At 50.5% G+C, this 19,477-nt stretch overlaps 1 protein-coding gene across 5 annotated transcripts in view; it reads left to right on the top strand.

Annotated features, from left to right (window-relative positions):
- Nucleotides 1-447: 447 nt before the first annotated feature.
- Nucleotides 448-19,477, top strand: part of ATP2C2 (ATPase secretory pathway Ca2+ transporting 2) — an 89,325-nt gene continuing 70,295 nt past the window's right edge. Inside the window, exons 1-3 of one of the 5 annotated variants that reach the window (XM_070388622.1) lie at nucleotides 448-1,537; nucleotides 2,283-2,430; nucleotides 11,441-11,686. In XM_070388622.1, the coding sequence (XP_070244723.1) occupies nucleotides 11,660-11,686 (27 nt within the window). In that variant the 5' untranslated portion in view covers nucleotides 448-1,537; nucleotides 2,283-2,430; nucleotides 11,441-11,659. Of the gene's footprint in view, nucleotides 2,431-3,294; nucleotides 3,541-11,440; nucleotides 11,687-12,848; nucleotides 13,226-19,477 lie in introns of those variants that run through there. The other 4 variants (XM_070388620.1, XM_070388621.1, XM_070388624.1 and 1 more) reach the window with 4 other exon arrangements.

The raw sequence follows: 19,477 nt of genomic DNA, 5'->3' as shown, positions 1-19,477 counted from the left end.
AAACTTCAGTTAATTGTTAATTTAGGGGCTTTCCTGGTGGCCCAGGGACTTCCAGGAAGTCCTAGTGGTAAAGAACCCACCTGCCAATGCAGGAGACATAAGAGAGGTGGATTCGATCCCTGTTTCAGGAAGATCCCCTAGAGAAGTGCACAGCAACCCACTCCAGTATTCTTGCCTGGAGAACCCCCATGGACAGAGGAGCCTGGCAGGCTACAGTCCACGGGGTCACAAAGAGTCGGACACGACTGAAGTGACAGCATACACGCACACTGGTGGTCCAGTGACTAAGACTCTGAGCTCCCAATGCAGAGGGCCTGGGTTCAATCCCTGGTCAGGGAACTAGATCCCACATGCTGCAACTCAAGATCCTGCACGCCACAGCAAAGACTGAAGATCTCATGTGCTGCAACTAAGACCAAGTACAGCCAAATAAATATAAACATTCATTTACAAAATAGTTCATTTAAATAGGACATGGGCTCTCAAACCCTTTGTTTAAAATGAAAACATCTAAGAGAGAGATAGGACATGTGTTTTAAAAACTAGTGGATCTCCTTCAGGGGATGATATAAACTGGGTTCTTAGTCTGAAAAGTGGTAAAGGGAAGGAGTCGGGCTGTCATTCTGCCTCCCTGCTCCACTGGTGACACACCATACGCAACAGAAAGCATCTCTTGAGGAAAGTATTCCAACTAATAGAGTCAGCTGCAGGAGACAGGACTGGAGCGTCACGTGCTGCAGTGCGATGGTGAGTGAGTGGATCTGGGCACTGAACGCCAGTGATACTGACAGCACAAAGAGAGACCACCGGCCGCGAAGGGGTCTGTGGTCCTGATGCAAGCCCACGAGACCAAGGGGATAGGGCCTGAGCCCAATCCAGCCCCTGGATCCCACTGCCAGTTTGCAGGAAATTCCCAGCACAGACGGCCATGCAGCAGCACTGGGTCTGGAGTGCACAGCCAGCAAAGTCCAGCCTGTAGGGACTGCTACAGGTCAGACAGCCTGGGTGTCTCAACAGATAAAATGTTAAGGGGTGCAGGGAAAAAGATGGGTGGAACAGTGGACTGAATAGCGGCCCCTCAAAGGTTGTTGTTGTTCAGTCACCTAATTGTATCCGACTCTTTACTACCCCATGGACTGCAGCATGCCAGGCTTCCCTGTCCTTCGCTATCTCCTGGAGTTTGCTCTAACTCATGTCCGTTGAGTCAACAATGCCATCCAACTGTCTCATCCTCTGTCATCCCCTTCTCCTCCTGCCTTCAATCTGTCACAGCATGAGGGTCTTTTCCAATAAGTCGGCTCTTCACATCAAGTGGCCAAAGTATTGGAGCTTCAGCTTCCGCATCAGTCCTTCCAATGTATGTTCAGAGTTGATTTCCTTTGGGATTGACTGGTTTGATCTTGCTTCCAGGGGACTCTTCAGAGTCTTCTCCAGCACCACAGTTCAAAAGCATCAGTTCTTCAGCACTCAACCTTCCTTATGGTCCAGCTCTCACATCTGTACATGACTACTGGAAAAACCATAGCTTTGACTACAGGTATCCACCTCCTAGTCCTGAGAACCTGTAAATATGTGAACCTGACCTGGCAAAAGGGCCTTTGCAGGTGTGACCGGGTTAAAGACCTGGGGATGGGAGATGATCCCGGATGGGCCAGGTGAGTCCAGTGTCATGACACAGTCCTTATAGGAAGCCGGGGGTTGACGACAGGGTGAAGCAGTGTGATAAAGACCCAGCCAGCACCGCAGTTTGTGAAGATGGAGGAAGGGGTCATGAGCAAGGAATGCCGTGGCTTCTAGAAGCTGGAAAAGATAAGGGAATGTCGTCTCCCCTGGTGCCTCCAGAAGGAATGCTGTCCTGCAGATTTTAGTCAATTTTAGCTCAGTGGGGCTGTTTCAGACATTTGACCTGTAAGAGAACCAAGCCGCTTAAGTTTGTGACTATCTATTACAGCAGCCCCAGGAAACAGATATGCTATGGGAAATGTGTCGGTTAAAGAAATATACAGGACACAGGAAGTGATGATGACCAAATGAGAATCAGTGCATCTCATATGAGGTGAATATGAGTCTCATATGAGACGAATCTCGAGTCAGGAGAGTCGGTCCATCTGTGGGGAGTGGGGGTTGTCACTGGAGGAGACACATGGCAGAGCCCAGGGAGGGTGGCAAGTTCTACTTCTTGTCCCAGCTGGTGGTTCCAAGGGATGCATCTGGTAAATCATTCATTAAGCGGTGCCTTTGTTTTATGTGGTTCTCTAAGACTTTGATTTCCATTCAACCAGGTAAAAATTCTAACAACTTCAAGAATGGTTTCCTGGGGTAGAATAGAATCTCATTCTCTGAAGCTGTTGAGGACAAAAGCATTTCCTCCTCCTGATCTTGCTGATGTTCTTTCCACCAGCAGCACAGTGATTGGCACAAAGAGGAAAGGTTTGTGGAGCTCATAACTTGTATTATGCAACAGAGCAAGACAGAGCAGACTTATCAATACATGGAATATGGAGAGGGGGTGAAAACGTTTGCCTGTGTACACCTCAAGCCTGGTGTAGCAGACGTGGCACCTGACCTCTATAGAAAGTTGCTTCCAGCGAACAGCTGACTCCCCATTGAGGGCTCACTCAGCCTCCATCAGGGTAGACCAGATGCCTCCCTCTATTGGTTCCTTCCCAGTCCTGCCTCATCCCCTTCTGCCAGTGTTTCCTGGGGGTCACCTCTCAGATAAACCACCTGTATTCAACTCTTTGGGTTTGGGAGAACCCAAAGCAAGACACTGAGAAAAACTCCAGCGAAGTGGGAGGTGGTGGTTACCCTAAAATACCCGCATATAGAGAACACCTGTGGTCTTTGCCCATCAATGTCTCCCATCACCACTGCTCTGCCCCCAGCTCCTCCCACTCAGCAACTCTCTGCTGGATGGATAGGTGGGTGAGCTGGGGGCAGCACCCCACTCCCACTGGGGAGGTTGAGAAGGATGGTCTCTCTGTATCCCCTTGCATGGTCTTGGCAGATCTTGTATCCTTCCACCAAATTCCCTTTTTTGCTTAAAATACCCAGTTTCTGCTGCTTGTAGCCAGGAGGTTGGTAACTGATACAGCTGGGTGAAGCTTAGCATTAACTGAGTGCTAACCAGAGCACCGAGGTTCCTGACAGCTAAGACCAAAAGTTCCATGCTGAGAAAGAAGTGGACAGTTCGTCGAGAAAGAAAAGCCTTTTTTTTTTCTTCTAAGTTATCATATCCCATGATGCTCACCAGACTCTGAAGAGTCAACAGAATTTTTTCTGAATTAAACACAGGAACCGTAGGATGCCCTCCGGCAGGTCTTGGCATGGGCTCTACCCACGATAACAGCCCCCGAGGACAGTACCCCTGCTAGTCCATCCAGTCCCCTGCTTTGTAGGGGTTCAGAGAGGACGCCTGTTCTCTGCCTCGAGCCTCTGTGAACCTACAGCGGTGCGACTGGTCCCCCCGGGACCTCTGCCCAACCTGCCTGAGCCCACCTGGCAGCCCCATGGACCCCAGCTGGGCTCACTCAGCACCAGGTAATTCTGACCTCCAGGACCACCCACGAGCTGTGCAGTGTCCCTCTTAGTGATGAGAGAGGGCAACAAACGTGGCCCGAGGTCCCAGTGCAGTGAAGCCCGCAGCCCACACTAAGGGCTTCCCATAGAGGGTGCGATGGGGGCCACCTCTGTGGGCATGACCCCCACCCGGCTAGCGGCACACTGCCTGCGATGATGCCCAAACCAGGAGCCGTGGGCATTGTGCAGCTGCCCCTGTCCAAACTGTCCATCTCCGTCCTCCTCCCCTGCCTGCTCCTCTGTTTCCCCAGCCCCGGCTCCACGTCACCTGCCTGGGAGTCTCCCCTGAGTCACCAGGTAGACTGACGCATGCCCCCTCACGTCCTCACTGGGTCCTGCATGACATTGTGACACATACCGTGTGGGCTTCTCCTTGGGACCCGGGGCTCATGGAGGGCAGGACCACGGCTAGCTCATCTCCCTCCCAACGTGCAGCCCGGTGCAGGCGCACAGTGGGTGCTCCGTGCTGGATTGCTGAACCGGTGACTGATCACATGGGTGAGGTTGGGTCTGCCTTCCTAAGTCGGCTGACAGTGTCTGACAAGGGACTTAAGGATCCCATTAGCCCTCCATAATCTCAGCCTGGCAGAAGGAGACAGTCTGAGCGGGCTCCTGAAGGGAGAGTGAGCCCCTTTTCAGAGGCTGGCAGCCTGATGGTCAGATGTGCAGGTGCTGGCATCACACTCGGTGGGTAGAACTTCTGGCCCACGCTCTTAGCTGTGTGGCTGCAGCCAAGTCACTCAACCACTCTGAGCCTCTGCTTGGGTCCCAGTCAGGTTCCCCAGAAGCAGAGCCTGAGACTAGACCTGGTTGGTTAAGGATGTCATTCCAGCAGAAGCAGGTAAGGGAATTGCAGAGGCAAGGTTTCAGGCCAAGTCCCAGGCTCAGCCCGGCCCCCGGCGGGGAGCTCTAGGGTTGTCCCTCCCCGGGGGAAGGAGCGGGCTTTCTGCCCGTGCTGGTCGGGGGGAACCTGGGGAAGCACATTTTCAGGCACCATGGTCTCGCACTGGCAGGTGCTGGAGGTCAGAGAGGGGAGCCCACAAACAGGAAAGGGGGTCCCAGGGCATATGGGTGGAGGATCCCATCATTCACGACAGCCCCTCTTTTGGGAGAAGGGTGCTGACCGCAAACCAGGCAGGTGTCTTGAGGATGAAGTGAGGGCAGAGCCTGGCACCATGGGAGCAATGCCGACACCCGGCCCGAGCAGCCTCTCAGATGTTTGTGTAATGAGTGAACCAGCTTGCCTACTGGTTAAACCAGGTCCCCTGTGGCTGCCCAGGCCGGTTATCAGAAGTCTCACTGTATCCCGGCTGGCTGCTAAAGATGACCCAAAGCAAGGGGGGGACAGTGACAGAAGTAGGATGCTATCTCTCTTACTTTTAAACTGTTTATTCTGAGATAATTATGGCTTGATAGGAAGCTATAAAAATTATAAAGGCCAGGGGCCCCCTTCACTCAGATTCTCCTAGTGTCACGTCTTCAGTTCAGTTCAGTCGCTCAGTTGTGTCCGACTCTTTGCGACCCCATGAACCACAGCACACCAGGCCTCCCTGTCCATCACCAACTCCCGGAGTCCACTCAGACTCACATCCATCGAGTCAGTGATGCCATCCAGCCATCTCATCCTCTGTCATCCCCTTCTCCTCCTGCCCACAATCCCTCCCAGCATCAGAACCTTTTTCAATGAGTCAACTCTTCACATGAGGTGGCCAAAGTACTGGAGTTTCAGCTTTAGCATCAGTTCTTCCAAAGAAATCCCAAGGCTGATCTCCTTCAGAATGGACTGGTTGGATCTCCTTGCAGTCCAAGGACTCTCAAGAGTCTTCTCCAACACCACAGTTCAAAAGCATCAATTCTTCGGCACTCAGCTTTCTTCACAGTCCAACTCTCACATCCATACATGACCACTGGAAAAACCATAGCCTTGACTAGACCCACCTTTGTTGGCAAAGTAATGTCTCTGCTTTTGAATATGCTATCTAGGTTGGTCATAACTTTTCTTCCAAGGAGTAAGCATCTTTTAATTTCATGGCTGCAATCACCATCTGCAGTGATTTTGGAGCCCAAAAATATAAAGTCTGACACTGTTTCCACTGTTTCCCCATCTATTTCCCATGAAGTGATGGGACCATATGCCATGATCTTCGTTTTCTGAATGTTGAGCTTTAAGCAACTTTTTCACTCTCCACTTTCACTTTCATCAAGAGGCGAAAGTTCCTCTTCACTTTCTGCCATAAGGGTGATGTCATCTGCATATCTGAGGTTATCGATATTTCTCCCGGCAATCTTGATTCCAGCTTGTGTTTCTTCCAGACCCGCGTTTCTCATGATGTACTCTGCATATAAGTTAAATAAGCAGGGTGACAATATACAGCCTTGACGTACTCCTTTTCCTATTTGGAACCAGTCTGTTGTTCCATGTCCAGTTCTCACTGTTGCTTCCTGACCTGCATACAGATTTCTCAAGAGGCAGGTCAGGTGGTCTGTTATTCCCATCTCTTTCAGAATTTTCCACAATTTATTGTGATCCACACAGTCAAAGGCTTTGGCATAGTCAATAAAGCAGAAATAGATGTTTTTCTGGAACTCTCTTGCTTTTTCGATGATCCAGCGGATGTTGGCAATTTGATCTCTGGTTCCTCTGCCTTTTCTAAAACCAGCTTGAACATCTGGAAGTTCATGGTCCACGTATTGTTGAAGCCTGGCTTAGAGAATTGCATAACCACAAAGCCGGGAAACTGACACGCCGCGGTGTGAGGGCGTGGTCTCCGCTGCGCCAGATCTTGGGTACACATTCGTGGAGGTACCAGCTCCAGAGGTGCTCCATCACTACATCGGTCTCCTTCTCGCTGCCTTTGTCATCACACTGTCCCTAACCCCCGCCAGCCACTAACCCACTCTCCATCTCTCTGACTTCATCTTGTCGAGAATGTTCTATAGGTGGAACCATACACTATGGGACCTTTTCAGATTTGTGTATATTCTTCCCAGATTATCCAAGACTGTGGGTGAGCTCCCCTCCCCACTTTCTTGCTCCCCCTCCCTCCTCTACCCCTAAGAACTCCAGGATGCCCTTTCAAAGGGGACATTCTCTTCCCTGACTAGAGAACAGTGGTTGACATCAGAAGCTCACGTCGGTGCGATACTGTCGTCTCCAGAGCTTCCCCAGATTCACCGGTTGTCCCACTAATGTCCTGTGTGTTGTTTTAGTCGCTCAGTCGTGTCCAACTCCTTGTGACCCCCATGGTCTGTAGCCCTCCAGGCTCTTCTGTCCATGGTTCTCCAGGCAAGAATACTGGAGCGGGTAGCCATTTCCTTCTCCAGGGGCTCTTCCAGACCCAGGAATCACACCCACGTCTCCAGCATTGGTAGGTGGATTCTTTACCGATGAGCTGCCGGGGAAGCCCTAATATCTTTTATAGCCAATGATAAAGACATTTCCCCAACTCTGAGATCTGATCCAGGATTTCATTTGCATTTGATTGTTATGAGTCTTTAGTCCCTCTGGAACTTTCCATGGCCTTTCCAGACATTTCTGAAGAGAGGAGCCAGTTACTCCCTGGATGCCCTCCAATGGGAAACTGCTTCCTCGTGATGGGACTTGGGTTCAGCACTCTGCCAGGAGTCCCCCAGAGTGAAGCTGTGCTCCCTCAGTGCATCGCATCCGAGGCGCACGGTGTCATGCATCCCAGCGGTGGTCCTGGCGATGCTGATCCCTTCATCAGTGTGGAGTTGGCCAGATTTCTCCAATCTAGAGAAATCCAATCTGTTTCCCTTTGTGATTCATAACTGTCTTGTGGAAACACACTTAAGACGGTGTACATATCTTGTTTCTCATTCAGCTTTCATCTGCTTCCTTTCTTAAAATGTTAACAGAGTGTTTTAACTGAAGTATAGTTGATTTACAATGTTGTGCCAATCTCTGCAGCGAAGCAACTCAGGGACACAGACTCTGTTTTTGTATCCTTTCCCGTTGTAGTTCATCATCATAGCATGTTGTGTAGAGTTCCCTGTGCTGTACATTAGGGCCTTGTTTTTTATCCATCCTGTGTGTAATCGTTTGCTTCTGTCTGTCTCTCAGTCACTCAGTTGTGTCTGACTCTGCAATCCCATGGACTGTAGCCCGCCAGGCCCCTCTGTCCATGGAGTTCTCCTGGCAAGAATACTGGAGTAGGAGCCATTCCCTTCTCCAGGGGGTCTTCCCAGCCCAGGGATCATGCCCGGGGCTCCTGCACTGCAGGCAGATTCTTCTCCATCTGAGCACCAGGGAAGCCCAATAGTTTGCAGCTCCAACCTCAGACTCCCAGTCCATCCCTCTCCCACCTCCTCCTCCTTGGCAACCACAAGTCTGCTCTCTATTTAACAGAATATTTTATTGAAGCAAAATTTACCTGCAGAAAAGTACACAAAATGGGAGTTCTGCTCCATGAGTCATTACAAAGTAGACTCTGAAGTCTAGGCCTGAGAGGGAAGGAGTTTTGGGTCCTGTGAGTAGCTGGGGGAGAACGCAGCTGGCAGAGGCACCTTTGAAGTTCAAAGACGGGGGATGCTGGACTGAACTCAGCTTGTTTGACAAACAGCCAGGAGTCTGAGAGGTGGTAGGGGAGGAGGCTCGGGTAGGGGAGGGGCCATTCAAACAGCCACTTGGCTGAGAACTAACCACACCCCTTCAGCACCACCTAAGCCGGGAGCCCTGGGGCTCTCTGAACTTTCAGAGGGAGTCACTGAGAATTTTGAACTCTCTATTACACTCAGTGGACATGAGTTTGAGTAAACTCCAGAAGCTGGTGGTGGACAGGAAGGCCTGGCGTGCTGCAGTCCAGGGGGTCGCAAAGAGTCGGACACGACTGAGTGGCTGAACTAAACTGATTACATTCAAAAGCCAACAGAAATTGTACATTTTCAAATTTCTGACTATGATATTCTGGAAAAGCAAAACTATAGAGACAGCAAAAAGATCAACCCTGGTTGCAGGGGGTCGGGGCGAGGGAGGAATGAATAGGGGGTTTTTAGGCAGTGAGACCCTTTGGATGACTCTGTAATGATAGCTCTATGACATCTACATTGGTCAAAACCCACAGAATACAGAACACCAAGAGTAAACCCTCATGTGAAGGGATACATGTATATGTACGGCTGAGCCCCTTCACTGCCCACCTGAAGCTATCGCAGCATTGTTAGTTGGCTGTATCCCAAAACAAAATAAAAAGTTTTTAAAAAAAGTAAATCCTCATGTAAATGATGGACTTATGTGGGGGTCTTCAGCCATACCACCGCCTTCTAGAAGGTTCTATATCTGCCCCCACCCAAGGTCATCCCATCCTCTTCTGAAGATCTTTCAGTAAACAAGTTTATTCAGGTGCCAGGCCTAAACAATTTGTTGGTAGCTATTTAAACTGTAATAAGTAGAAGGGTTCCCAGGCCTGTCCCAGCCAGTGGGGAAATGTCACCCCAAGATGGGCTGGTGATACCTACCAGGGGTGTAGGAGGAGGGAAGGGTGACATCTGTATGAGGCATTTACCTCTCGGTGTTTAGCAAGACCCAAGGCATATTCACTTGGCACCTGGCATCAGGTTCCACAGGGCTTGTCCCACCTGGTGCAGTTAAGCCCCTGGGAACCCCAGCAATGCCCACAGCTGTAGGAAGTTCTCAGCCAGTGTTTCCCCATCACTCAGCAAACAATGACAGTGGAAGGTGGCAGAAACAACATGAGGAGTGCCTGGGCGTGGGCGTGGGGAGGGTGGCCAGAGCTTGGGTGCAAATGGGAGAGTCATCCACATAAGCAGGTCTCACTCGATCCCGTCTCTCCTCCCTGCTTGGAATGCTGTCCGCCCACCCCTCCAGATATCCACAGGCGCCACTTCTCTGCACGTCACCTCTCCTGGCCGCTCAAGTGACAGGAGCCCCACTCACTCTCCAGTCCTCACTCCGTTTGCTTGTCTTCATCGCCTTGCTTGCTCGCTCTCCTAGTTTCCTGGGGCAGCCACAACCAATGACCACAAACCAGCAGAGATTCTCCCACAGTCTGGAAGCCAGTTGTTGGCAGGACCATGCTTCCTCTGAAGGCTCTGGTGGAGAGTGGGGACCCAGCCTTATCTCCTGTGGCTCCAGGTGGTCCTTGGCTTGTGGCCACATCCCTCCCATCTCTGCCTCGGTCTTCATGAGGTCTCTCCTCTGTGTCGTGTCTCTCCTCTTCTGTCTTTTATAAGGACACCAGTCCTCGGATTTAGGGCTCACCCAGTTAACCTGGCATGATCTCATCTTGAGATCCTTATCTTAATTATATCTTCAAAGATAATTTTCCTAAATCAGGTTACATTGCCCAGCTTCTAGGGATTGGGACATGGGTGAATACTTTTAGGGGGCCCTTTACTCAACCCACTACATCCACTGCCTGCAACTGCATGACAGTCTGGTTGGTTTGTAGCCTGTCACACCCTCTAGGAGATGAGATGCAAGAGAGCAGGGACAGAGGTCACATGTATCAGTGGTTGGTCTCCATGGTGCTTAAAAATATTTGCTTAATGAATGAAAGTGGCTTTCCTTCTCTAAATTCTAATTTCTCCATCCGTGACATGATTATATTACTGCTTGTGTGCTCAGCCATTAAAAAAACAAACAGAACTGAGGGTCTATGTAAAAAGCATCAACTTCAAACGAAGTTCTAAAACTAATATATGTATATATACACACACACATATATATATATATATGGTGGCCAAATGGTAAAGTGTCTGCCTGCAACACAGGAGACCTGGGTTCGATCCCTGGGTCAGGAAGATCCCCTGGAGAAGGAAATGGCAACCCACTCCAGTACTCATGTATCCCTTGTATTCTGTACCTCTTGTTAATAGGATGCCTTCAAATTCCAACCTTAGAATTTCCCAGTGAGGTTTATTACCAAATATATTTCAGGTGCCTTGGGATTGCATTGAGGTCACCCAACAGGGTGTGTTGTTGGGAGGTAATTTATGGGTCATGAAATGACAGCACTTTCACACCGAGAGTGAATGGGACTTGAAGAGTGTGAGGTTCATTGTTCAAGGTGCCCAGGGCCAATATTTCAAGAAAGGCTGGATGCTTTGGGCTGAGTTGTACCCTTGTCTCTCCAGGCTGGCCAGAGCATCAGGACCCATCACTCTCAGAGCTGCCAACCTCAGAAAGTCTCCCAGAAACTGTCTTGTCTGAATTCTTTTTCCTTTAATTTTCAGCTCTGCTTCTCCTACCACAGATTCTTTTATTATTTTTATTATTATTATTATTATTGGCCGTGCCACTCAGCCTGTGGGATCTTAGTTCCCAACCAGGGATCAAACCCAGGCCCTCAGTAGTGAAAGTGCCAAGTCCTAACCACTGGACTGCCAGGGAATTCCCTGTCTTGTCTGAATTAATTCCTTGAGAGTGGACTCTAGAATCCAATAGGCTGCAGGCAAAAATGGACAGGAAAGCAACTCAACTGGGAAATTTGAAACTCTCTCTTACCCTCCTTTGTCAGGTCAAGTGGTCAAAAATAAAGACATGAGCAATGGAGCCAGAAAGTCAGAGTGAATAAATACAGAACAAATTTACAAAGAAAAGTACAGCTTACCAAGACCCTTCCAAGGAATATATCAACTTGTCTAGTGAGACTGAAATATTTACAAAAATTGCATACACACCAGGCACAAAGTCCCAGTAAATTAAGAAAGGTTCATAGACCCGTGTACAGATACATTTTCTGATCACAAGGCAACAAAAAGAAAAGTTAAGCAAGCTTAAGCCTAACAGTGTCCATTCAGCCATTCCAGGCACAAAGCTGGTCTCTTAAACTACTTTCTCTGTAATCCATTCCATCTTTTTCTTTTTTTTTAATCCCCACAGGTCTGAATGTTGCACAATATCCACTGCCCAGAATCTGCTTCCTGAATGCCCTGGACATACTCGTGCCTGACCCACAAATTCTTGACAATCTGAGCTGGAGCTGAGGTGGAGCTTTCAAGGCAAAGATATTTGCCCAACACATCACCCCCTGCTCACAAATAATCTGTTTATCAAACTTTCGCCAAAGCACTCAGTTGGAGGTGCCAAACCCTGACTTAGATGGGTGGTGTCACTCCCATTTTGTGGGTGAGTAAGCTGAGGTGCAAAAAGGTGATAAGAATCGCCCAAGGTCACCCATCAGCTAGGAACAGGCCTGGGATTAAAATCTGACTCACACCAGAGTCTTGCGTTTCCCGTCACTTCCGGGCCTTTGCTGAAATTGATGGAAGTGGGCAGCGTTGTTTCTGCGAAGAGGGGAAGAGGCGGGAGAAACAAGAAGGGCTTCTAGAACCCACTGGGTTGAGTGGGGCCCACGTGGCCACCCTTGGGGAGCAGCTGGGATAAGTGGCAAACACATACACGTGTCCTGCCCTACAGTCCTTAAGTAACCCCACTCGACAGATAAGAAAACTGAGGCGCAGAATAGTGGCACAGCCTCCTCTGAAGCCCCCTCCCCACTAAGCAGTGGGTCTTGTTCTGGATTCCCGTGCTGTGTGAAGCCAAAACACTTACACATCTCAGTATATCCACTTGGAGGCTGGAACCCGTCTACACTGCACATTCACCCACAGGCTTTGGGAGCCATGTGAGCCCAGTGATGATGAGAGTGACTATGCCATCCCCATACCCCATACACTATGCCAAGCCCTGCCCTGAGCTCTTCCCATATAAGACGGCCCAGCAAATTTCCTCTCAATTTCACTATGAAGGAGGTGCCATCACGGTGGCCATTTTACAGATGAGTAAACTGAGCCTGTGAACATTTAAGAAACCTGCTCCAGGTCCCAAGATTAGCAAGCACAGGAGCCAGCTCTGCAAATGAGAATAAAGAGCTCATAGACCATGCAGCACCAGGTATAGCCCAAAGGCAGAGGCTCCTCAAACTGTCCAGCTCGTGGGGTTCCCTCCCAGGGCCCTTCCTGGGGGTAAGGTCTTAAGCTGTCTTCTCCTTCAATAACAAACTGGCAATCGCCTTCAGAGAGGCCACGTAGCCGCTCCCGAGCCTCCCAGCAGCTCTAGGAGCCTCAGCTCACATTAAACGTGCTCCCAGCATCTTAGCTGACCTCACGTGGCTCCCCAGGAGAATCATCTGGGTGCTCAGGAAAGTTCAGCTTCCCGGCCCGCTCAGTGACTCAGGGTAGGGAGGGGTCTGGTTTATCGCCCATCTCCACCCCATCTCCCCGGCTCCAGCTGCATCTCACGATTGGGCAAGTTTGGGAAACAGCCCAAGCTTTGAGGCCCCTCCGCAGCCCCCGGGCCTTCCCAGGCCGCCGCGGCCCCTCAAGGGCGGGAAAGTCCGGGAGGGGCGGGGCCAGGTGCTCCGAGGGCCTCCCTGTGCGCAGCTCCGCCCCGGGGGTGGGGCCTCACCTGCGGCAGGCAGGTAGGCGGCTACCTGGTAACCTGGGCCTGGCCCGGGAGGCTTGGGCGCGCGCAGCCAGCCCCGGCCACGCCAGGGACCGAGGGACGCAGGCACAGGCGGCCGCCGGCGGGACGGGAGGCTGGGCGAGGGGCCTGCACCCGCTCACTATGGTCGAAGGACGCTTCTCCAGGTTGCTGCAGAAGCTCGCCTTCTGGGGCTCGAGCCACAAGTACGAGCTGCTGGCGAAGGGCGAGTTGGAAACCTTGGTGAGTCCGGGCGCCCGGACGCGGGGCGTGCGACCTGACCCCCACCCCGTCCCACCCCACGACCCCGTCTGCGCACCGCAGGCTGCGCTCCCCCAGCTCGCCCGCCTCCCTCTGGTTCTAGAAAGAAGGTGTCTTCCTAACAACGCTCTGGGCCCAGCGTTCGTCTTTTAAGCTTTTTATCTCTCCCATGCCAACCCATTTTGCAGATGCGAGACTGAGGCCGAAACAGGGTAAATATGTCCGATAAGGGGCACAGGACTAGCAATGACCGAGCAGGGGACCTAACCTAGGTTTATCTGACTCCACAGAATTTAAATTCCCAGGTCTCCCCATCTAGACTGCTATCGGAATTTTTAAAGTTACTTAAATGGGGTCGGGGGGCATTGGTGACAAAGTGTTGCGCAAATGTTTGAGCATAAACAGTAGCAGTAATGGTGGAAATCAGAGTAAGAGTGGCCATGCTTTTCAGTTCTGCTTCCGGCATCTCCAGAGCCACTTTCGCAAAAACCACTCAGATTTGTGTGCTAGCTTTGCAGCCTCCAGAGGACCCTCTAGGATAAACCAACAGGATTCTAGGGCCAGGAGAGTTTTTCCAGTGGACAGGCTGACACTCCTGTCCCCAAAAGCCCATCCACGTGGAGGACCCAGAGAGGCAGCGGGGTCAAGGGGTCACCAACTTTCTCCTTAGCTTGTAAGCGGAACTCACCGCATACCAAGAGCAGAGAACGTGGTGTTTCTGCAGAAGCATCTCTGGGTCTCTGCACTTTTTAAAGTGTAAATGAGTCGTTCAAAAACAAAATTCCTGAAGCGGTCCTCTGCAGGTGCTCATGGCCTTTTGACGGCTGAAGGGAAACCTCAAAGTTAAATTGACTTTTTAATGAATGAGAGCTGTTGGAAAATCTTGACAACGGTCAAAACATTTTGGTTGTATGGGTCTTAAATATTTGTGTGTGTGTGTTTGAAATAGTGTTTTATAGATGAACACTAGCATGAGAATTCTGGTGCTAGGATGGCAGACCACAGGGTTGTGTCTGGCAGTTCTCAAATAATCTCTGTTTTTCATATGTGAGGTGTATGTTAACCATGGGTTGGATACAAAGTCCAATTATTTCGCTGAAATCCATTTCTCTCCCTCTGTGTACGCCGTGTAACTCATTCTGTTGAAGGAATTTGAGGTTAATTTGCCAGCCTGTTCTATGTTACTTTTTCTATTTTTCTTTTTCTTTTCATCTTTGACTTTTGCATCAAGCTGGGTATTTTTCAAGCACTCCTGATGTCGTTGGTTACAGCCAGATTCTATGGGATGCCTTGGTTTGCCAAGTACCTGGGGCTTCTCTGGTGGCTCCAATGATAAAGAATATGCCTGCAATGCAGGAGACCTGCGTTAGATCCCTGGGTCAGTAAGATCCCCTAGAGAAGGGAATGGCTACCCACTCCAGGATTCTTGCCTGGAGAATTCCATGGGCAGAGGGAAACTGGTGGGCTACAGTCAATGAGGTCGCAAAGAGTCAGACACGACTGAGCAATTAACACTAACACTTAGGTGTGCCAGCTATGGGGATAATGTATCCTGAATAGAGATGCTAGGGAGAATTTGATCTCTGAACCAAGGTGGGCTTCATGCCCCCAGAGCTTTTCAGAGGGTCCCTTAAAAGTGGGACGGGTCTTCAACCTGTCTGTAGGTATTCGGGGGTGGAGGGGCACTCACCTACCTGGCATGTTCTCAACAGCACCCTGAGGCACGTATGACGACTTGGCAGTGCGGGGGCAGTGAGATGGGAAACCCAGGCAGCCAGCTGCGCAGGCTGGCTGAGAAACCAAGTATTCTGTCTCTAAAGGCAGCTCAGCAAACCCAGGGAATTATAAAAAAGTAAATGAGGAGTGTGATGAGGGAGGCGGCCGGCCGGCCAGCCAGGTCACCTGTTTCCTGCCAGCTCAGCTCACAGTCTTTGCTCTTACACTTACGTCCTCCACTTTGAAAAAGAAGCAAATTTGCTTACCGTGATCATTTCCTCAATAGTTGTAACTCTCCTTCATGAGTACTTGTTGTAGGTGGTGTCCTGGGCAGGCTCTGAACCTCCCCTCCACTTTGCCGAGTCACCCCAGTTATAATACTAATTATTATTGAGACCTTGTTGTGTCTCTTCACCCCTAAGTTGTGTTAATTGTATGCACGTGATAGATGAGGCTTTGGAGGCTCTCAGATTGGCCAGGTGGTAAGGTTACAGCTGTGCCCAAAACAAAGTTCATGGCAGAGACTGACCGTCAACAGAGAAATCCACCAGTTTCCAGTAGGAAGGAGAATAAAAAAAAGTGGAGTGACTGGGCAGGGGACAGGTGGTTGAGACAGGGGTCAAGGGAGCAGGACCCAGAGTCAGGAGCATCCAAGGCTGAGTCAGCACAGCCCTTATGGCTCTGGAGATGGTTTATTCTTGCTGCATTTCCAATGAAAAGGAAAGCACCTGGGAGACCTGCTTTCGTTACTGGGAAAGATCTTTCTCTGCCCATCAGAACCTTGGCTAAGGAAAATGTTGGACCAGAAATTCCTGCTTCCTGGATGACTCGGTGCCAACTCAAAGTTATCTTTGACCCTCAGGGCCCCCATCTCTTAACTGAGACTGGCATGGCTCCATCCCACACTGCCTTCCTGGTTGGTGAACTGATTCATCTCCCTGGGGCTCTGCAGAGCGAAGACTAGGTCCCAGCCGACCCGTGTCTTGGTCATTCATTCAGCCCAGATTCACCGAGCACCTGCCCTGTGTCAGGCTGGTGCTGCACGCCAGGGATGGAGTGGAGGGAAGGATGCACACACTCCCTGCCCTCGTGGTGCCCTGTCCTGAGACGGGCCCCAAACCACAGACCACAGCTGACTGTTTAATGAGAAGGGATGTTTAACAGATTCATTGGAATGGCAACGACTAGGAGATGTGGGAAGGGCAGAGTTGATGGAGAGTTCTAGGCAGAAGGGAGTGAGGTGCAAGGCTTAGTGGGAGAGGATGAGGCTGCAGAAGCGGACCCCACAGAGGTTCTGGGCCTTGTGAAGAATTTGGGCTCCCTCCATAGAGTGACAGGGAATCATGGAAAGGTTTTAGGCTGGGGCAGGACAGTCATTCATTTATTTGCAAATGTGCCAGACATGACGCATGCAGTGAACAGAACAGACACAGTCACATTTGAGTTTTTAAGAAATCACACTTGGATTGCAGGAAGAGGAGTTCTGAGACTTACACACACACACAGAGACACCCACAGAGATCCTTGGTGTTTCTCAAAATTTAGCAATATATGTCATCTTAAAGAAACGTATTGGAAGCCCCCAGGGTTGTCTTTTAAGTATTTATTATTTATCTGGCTGGTCTCAGTTGTGGCATATGGGATCTTTAGTTGTGGCATGAGAACTCTTAGCTGTAGCATGTGGGATCTAGTCCCCTGACCAGGGATCGAACCCAGGCCTCTCACTTGGGGAGCACGGAGTCTTAGCCACTGGACCACCAGGGAAGCTCCCCCGTTGTCTTATGTTAGTCATGTCCAGCTATTTGTGACCCCCGTGGACTGTAGCCCACCAGGCTGCTCTGTCCATCAGAATTCCCAGGCAAGAATACTAGAGCGGGTTGCCATTTTCCTCCTCCTGGGCATCTTACCAACCCAGAGACTGAACCCATGTCTCCTGCACCAGCAGGCAGGTTCTTTACCTCTGAGTCCTGGGAAGCCCTTCATATACCAAAATGTGCCTTGAATAAGTATAAACCTAAAATTGGCAATAAACATAGTCACATGCTTATTATGAAAACTACGTTTATAATAAGATTATGAAGTACACATGGAGCAACTGTGTTTTGACGTGGCTGGTGACGTCGTATCAGAAGTCGACCAGTGATGTGGAATGCTTGTGTGCGTTGTCGACTGCTGTGTGACATGTTACTCCCAAACGTGGCAGCTGAAAAGGACTTTCTCTCCCAGTTTCTTTGAGTCTCAGGTCTAGGGGTGGTTTTCCTGGGTACTGCCGGCTCCAGGTCTCTCATGTGGTTGCTGTCCAGCTCTCCCCAGGGCTGTGGTCTCGTCTGAAGACTCTCAGGGAAGAAGGGGGGAGGGATTCCCGCCTGGGGCTGCTGGTGGGCCTCTGGCTCTGATTGCACGGGCATCTCCTCGCTTCTGGCATGTTCTGTTGACTGGAAGGAGTCTAGGTCGAGCTGGTTCTCAAAGGGGAGGGATAACACCAGGGTGTGAATAAAGGGAGACAGAGTGATAGAGGTATCTAGAGGCTGCCTGCCACACTGGTGGAAAGAAATCATCCCCTAAATGAGATCACTTGCTAAATAGAACCACACCTGGTATGAGGTTTGCTCCGCAGCTGTCTGTTTTTGTTGGTGTTTTTATTAGTCTTGAGTCCGGTCTTTTTTTTTTTTTTTTTTTCCTGGCTGTGTTAGGTCTTGGTTGCTCCATACAGGCTTTTCTCTAGTTGTGGCAAGTGGGGGCTCCTCTCTAGTTGTGGTGTGCAGGCTTCCTGCCACGGGGGCTCCTCCCGTTGCAGAGCACAGGCTCTAGGCACATGGGCCCGGAAGCTGTAGCCCATGTGCTTAGTTCTTCCGTGGCATGTGGGGTCTTCCTGGACCGGGGATCAAACCGATGTCCCCCGAGTTGCAAGGTGGATTCTTAACCACCAGGGAAGGCCTTGAGGTCCAATCTTCAGACTCTTTTTGAATTTTGATTTTGATAAAGCTTATGCTGGAAATGTTTAATTCCCCATATGTGTATAAAATGGCGTTCACACAGACCGAGACTGTGTCTGCTAGATCAGGACAACCTGCCCGTCACATAATCATCGTAGAACTGGCTGGGTCACTTGAAGATAAGGCCTTGTGGAAGGGTTGTTTCTTCACCGTGTGTGGACGAGCGTGCTCACTGCTCATCACCCGTGCCAGGTAGCCACGGGCAGAGACTGGGCTTGCAGACGGCCTCCCTGGCAGCACGGTTGCCCGCTTCGCAGGTCAGACTTCCTGAAGTTGATGCACTGACGTCACTGCATGCTGTGCGCTGGCTCCGTGCTCCCGCCAAGCTCTCTCCGGGCTTCCGAGAAGCCTGCATCCCTTCAGCGCGCCGTGGGATTGTTGTCCTGGATGCAGGTGTGACACCAGGGTCCTGTGACAGCTCTTTGTTATAAACCAGCCACCCAGAAGGTCTTTATGCTGTGTCATATTAGGCTAGTTATTAAAACATATTCAACGTCTGTAAGATCTTCGAAAACTTGCAGGCTTTTGAGAGCATGTCTGAAGATGCTGTGTTGGAAACCCTGCCCCAGACCTAGTGTCATGAGCCTTATTAAGGGTAAAAGACCCCGGATTCCTCGAGCTCCTGCGGGTGAGGTGGCTAGCAGGCTCACAGCTGGCCATCTTCTGCCGTGTCTCACATGGTCGTCCCTCCATGTCCTAATCTTTCCTTCCGACAAGGACACCAGACCCATCCTAATGACCTCATTTTAACTTAATCACCTCTTGGAAATCCCTGTCTCCAAACAGTCACAGCCTGAGGTGCTGGGATTAGGACATCAGCCTGTGGGTTTGAGGGGAAGACAATTCTGCCTGGAATATGAGTTCCTTGTAGAAAGTATCTGGGAGAGTGTTGGGGGAGGGGCTTCTGTGGGCCGTGGTGGGGGGATAGGTAACCTTCGTGGAGGTCTCAATCACTCTTTTTTTTTTTTTAATTAAACTTTTTGTTTTGTATTGGGGTACAGCCAGTTAACAGTGTTGTGATGTTACAGGTGAACAGCAAAGGAACTCCGCTATACATATGGGGCTTCCCTGGTGGCTCAGAGGCTAAAGCGTCTGCCTGCAATGCAGGAGACCTGGGTTTGATCCCTGGATCAGGAAGATCCCCTGGAGAAGGAAATGGCAACCCACTCCAGTACTCTTGCCTGGAAAATCCCATGGACAGAGAAGCCTGCCATACATATACATGTATCCATTTCCCCCCAAACTCCCCTCTCTCCCAGGCTGCCACATAACACTGAGCAGAGTTCCGTGTGCTATACAGTAGGTCCTTGTTGATTACCCATTTTGAATATAGCAGTGTGTATATGTCCATCCCAAACTCCCTCACTGTCCCTTCCCCCATACATCTCCCCTGGCAACTGTAAGTTCACCCTCAAAGTACAGACACTCTTAAAACCGTGTTTGTCAGCCCTACCTGTGTGCCCCAAAGCCCTGGAGATGACCTGTGTCCTTCCGGCTGGGCCGTCTTCACTGTGACCTTCTT

Source organism: Bos mutus, chromosome 18 (assembly GCF_027580195.1).
Source record: "Bos mutus isolate GX-2022 chromosome 18, NWIPB_WYAK_1.1, whole genome shotgun sequence".
Lineage (NCBI taxonomy): Eukaryota > Metazoa > Chordata > Mammalia > Artiodactyla > Bovidae > Bos > Bos mutus.
The sequence above is the reverse complement of the archived record's forward strand: the minus strand, read 5'-3'. Positions and strand labels throughout refer to the sequence as shown.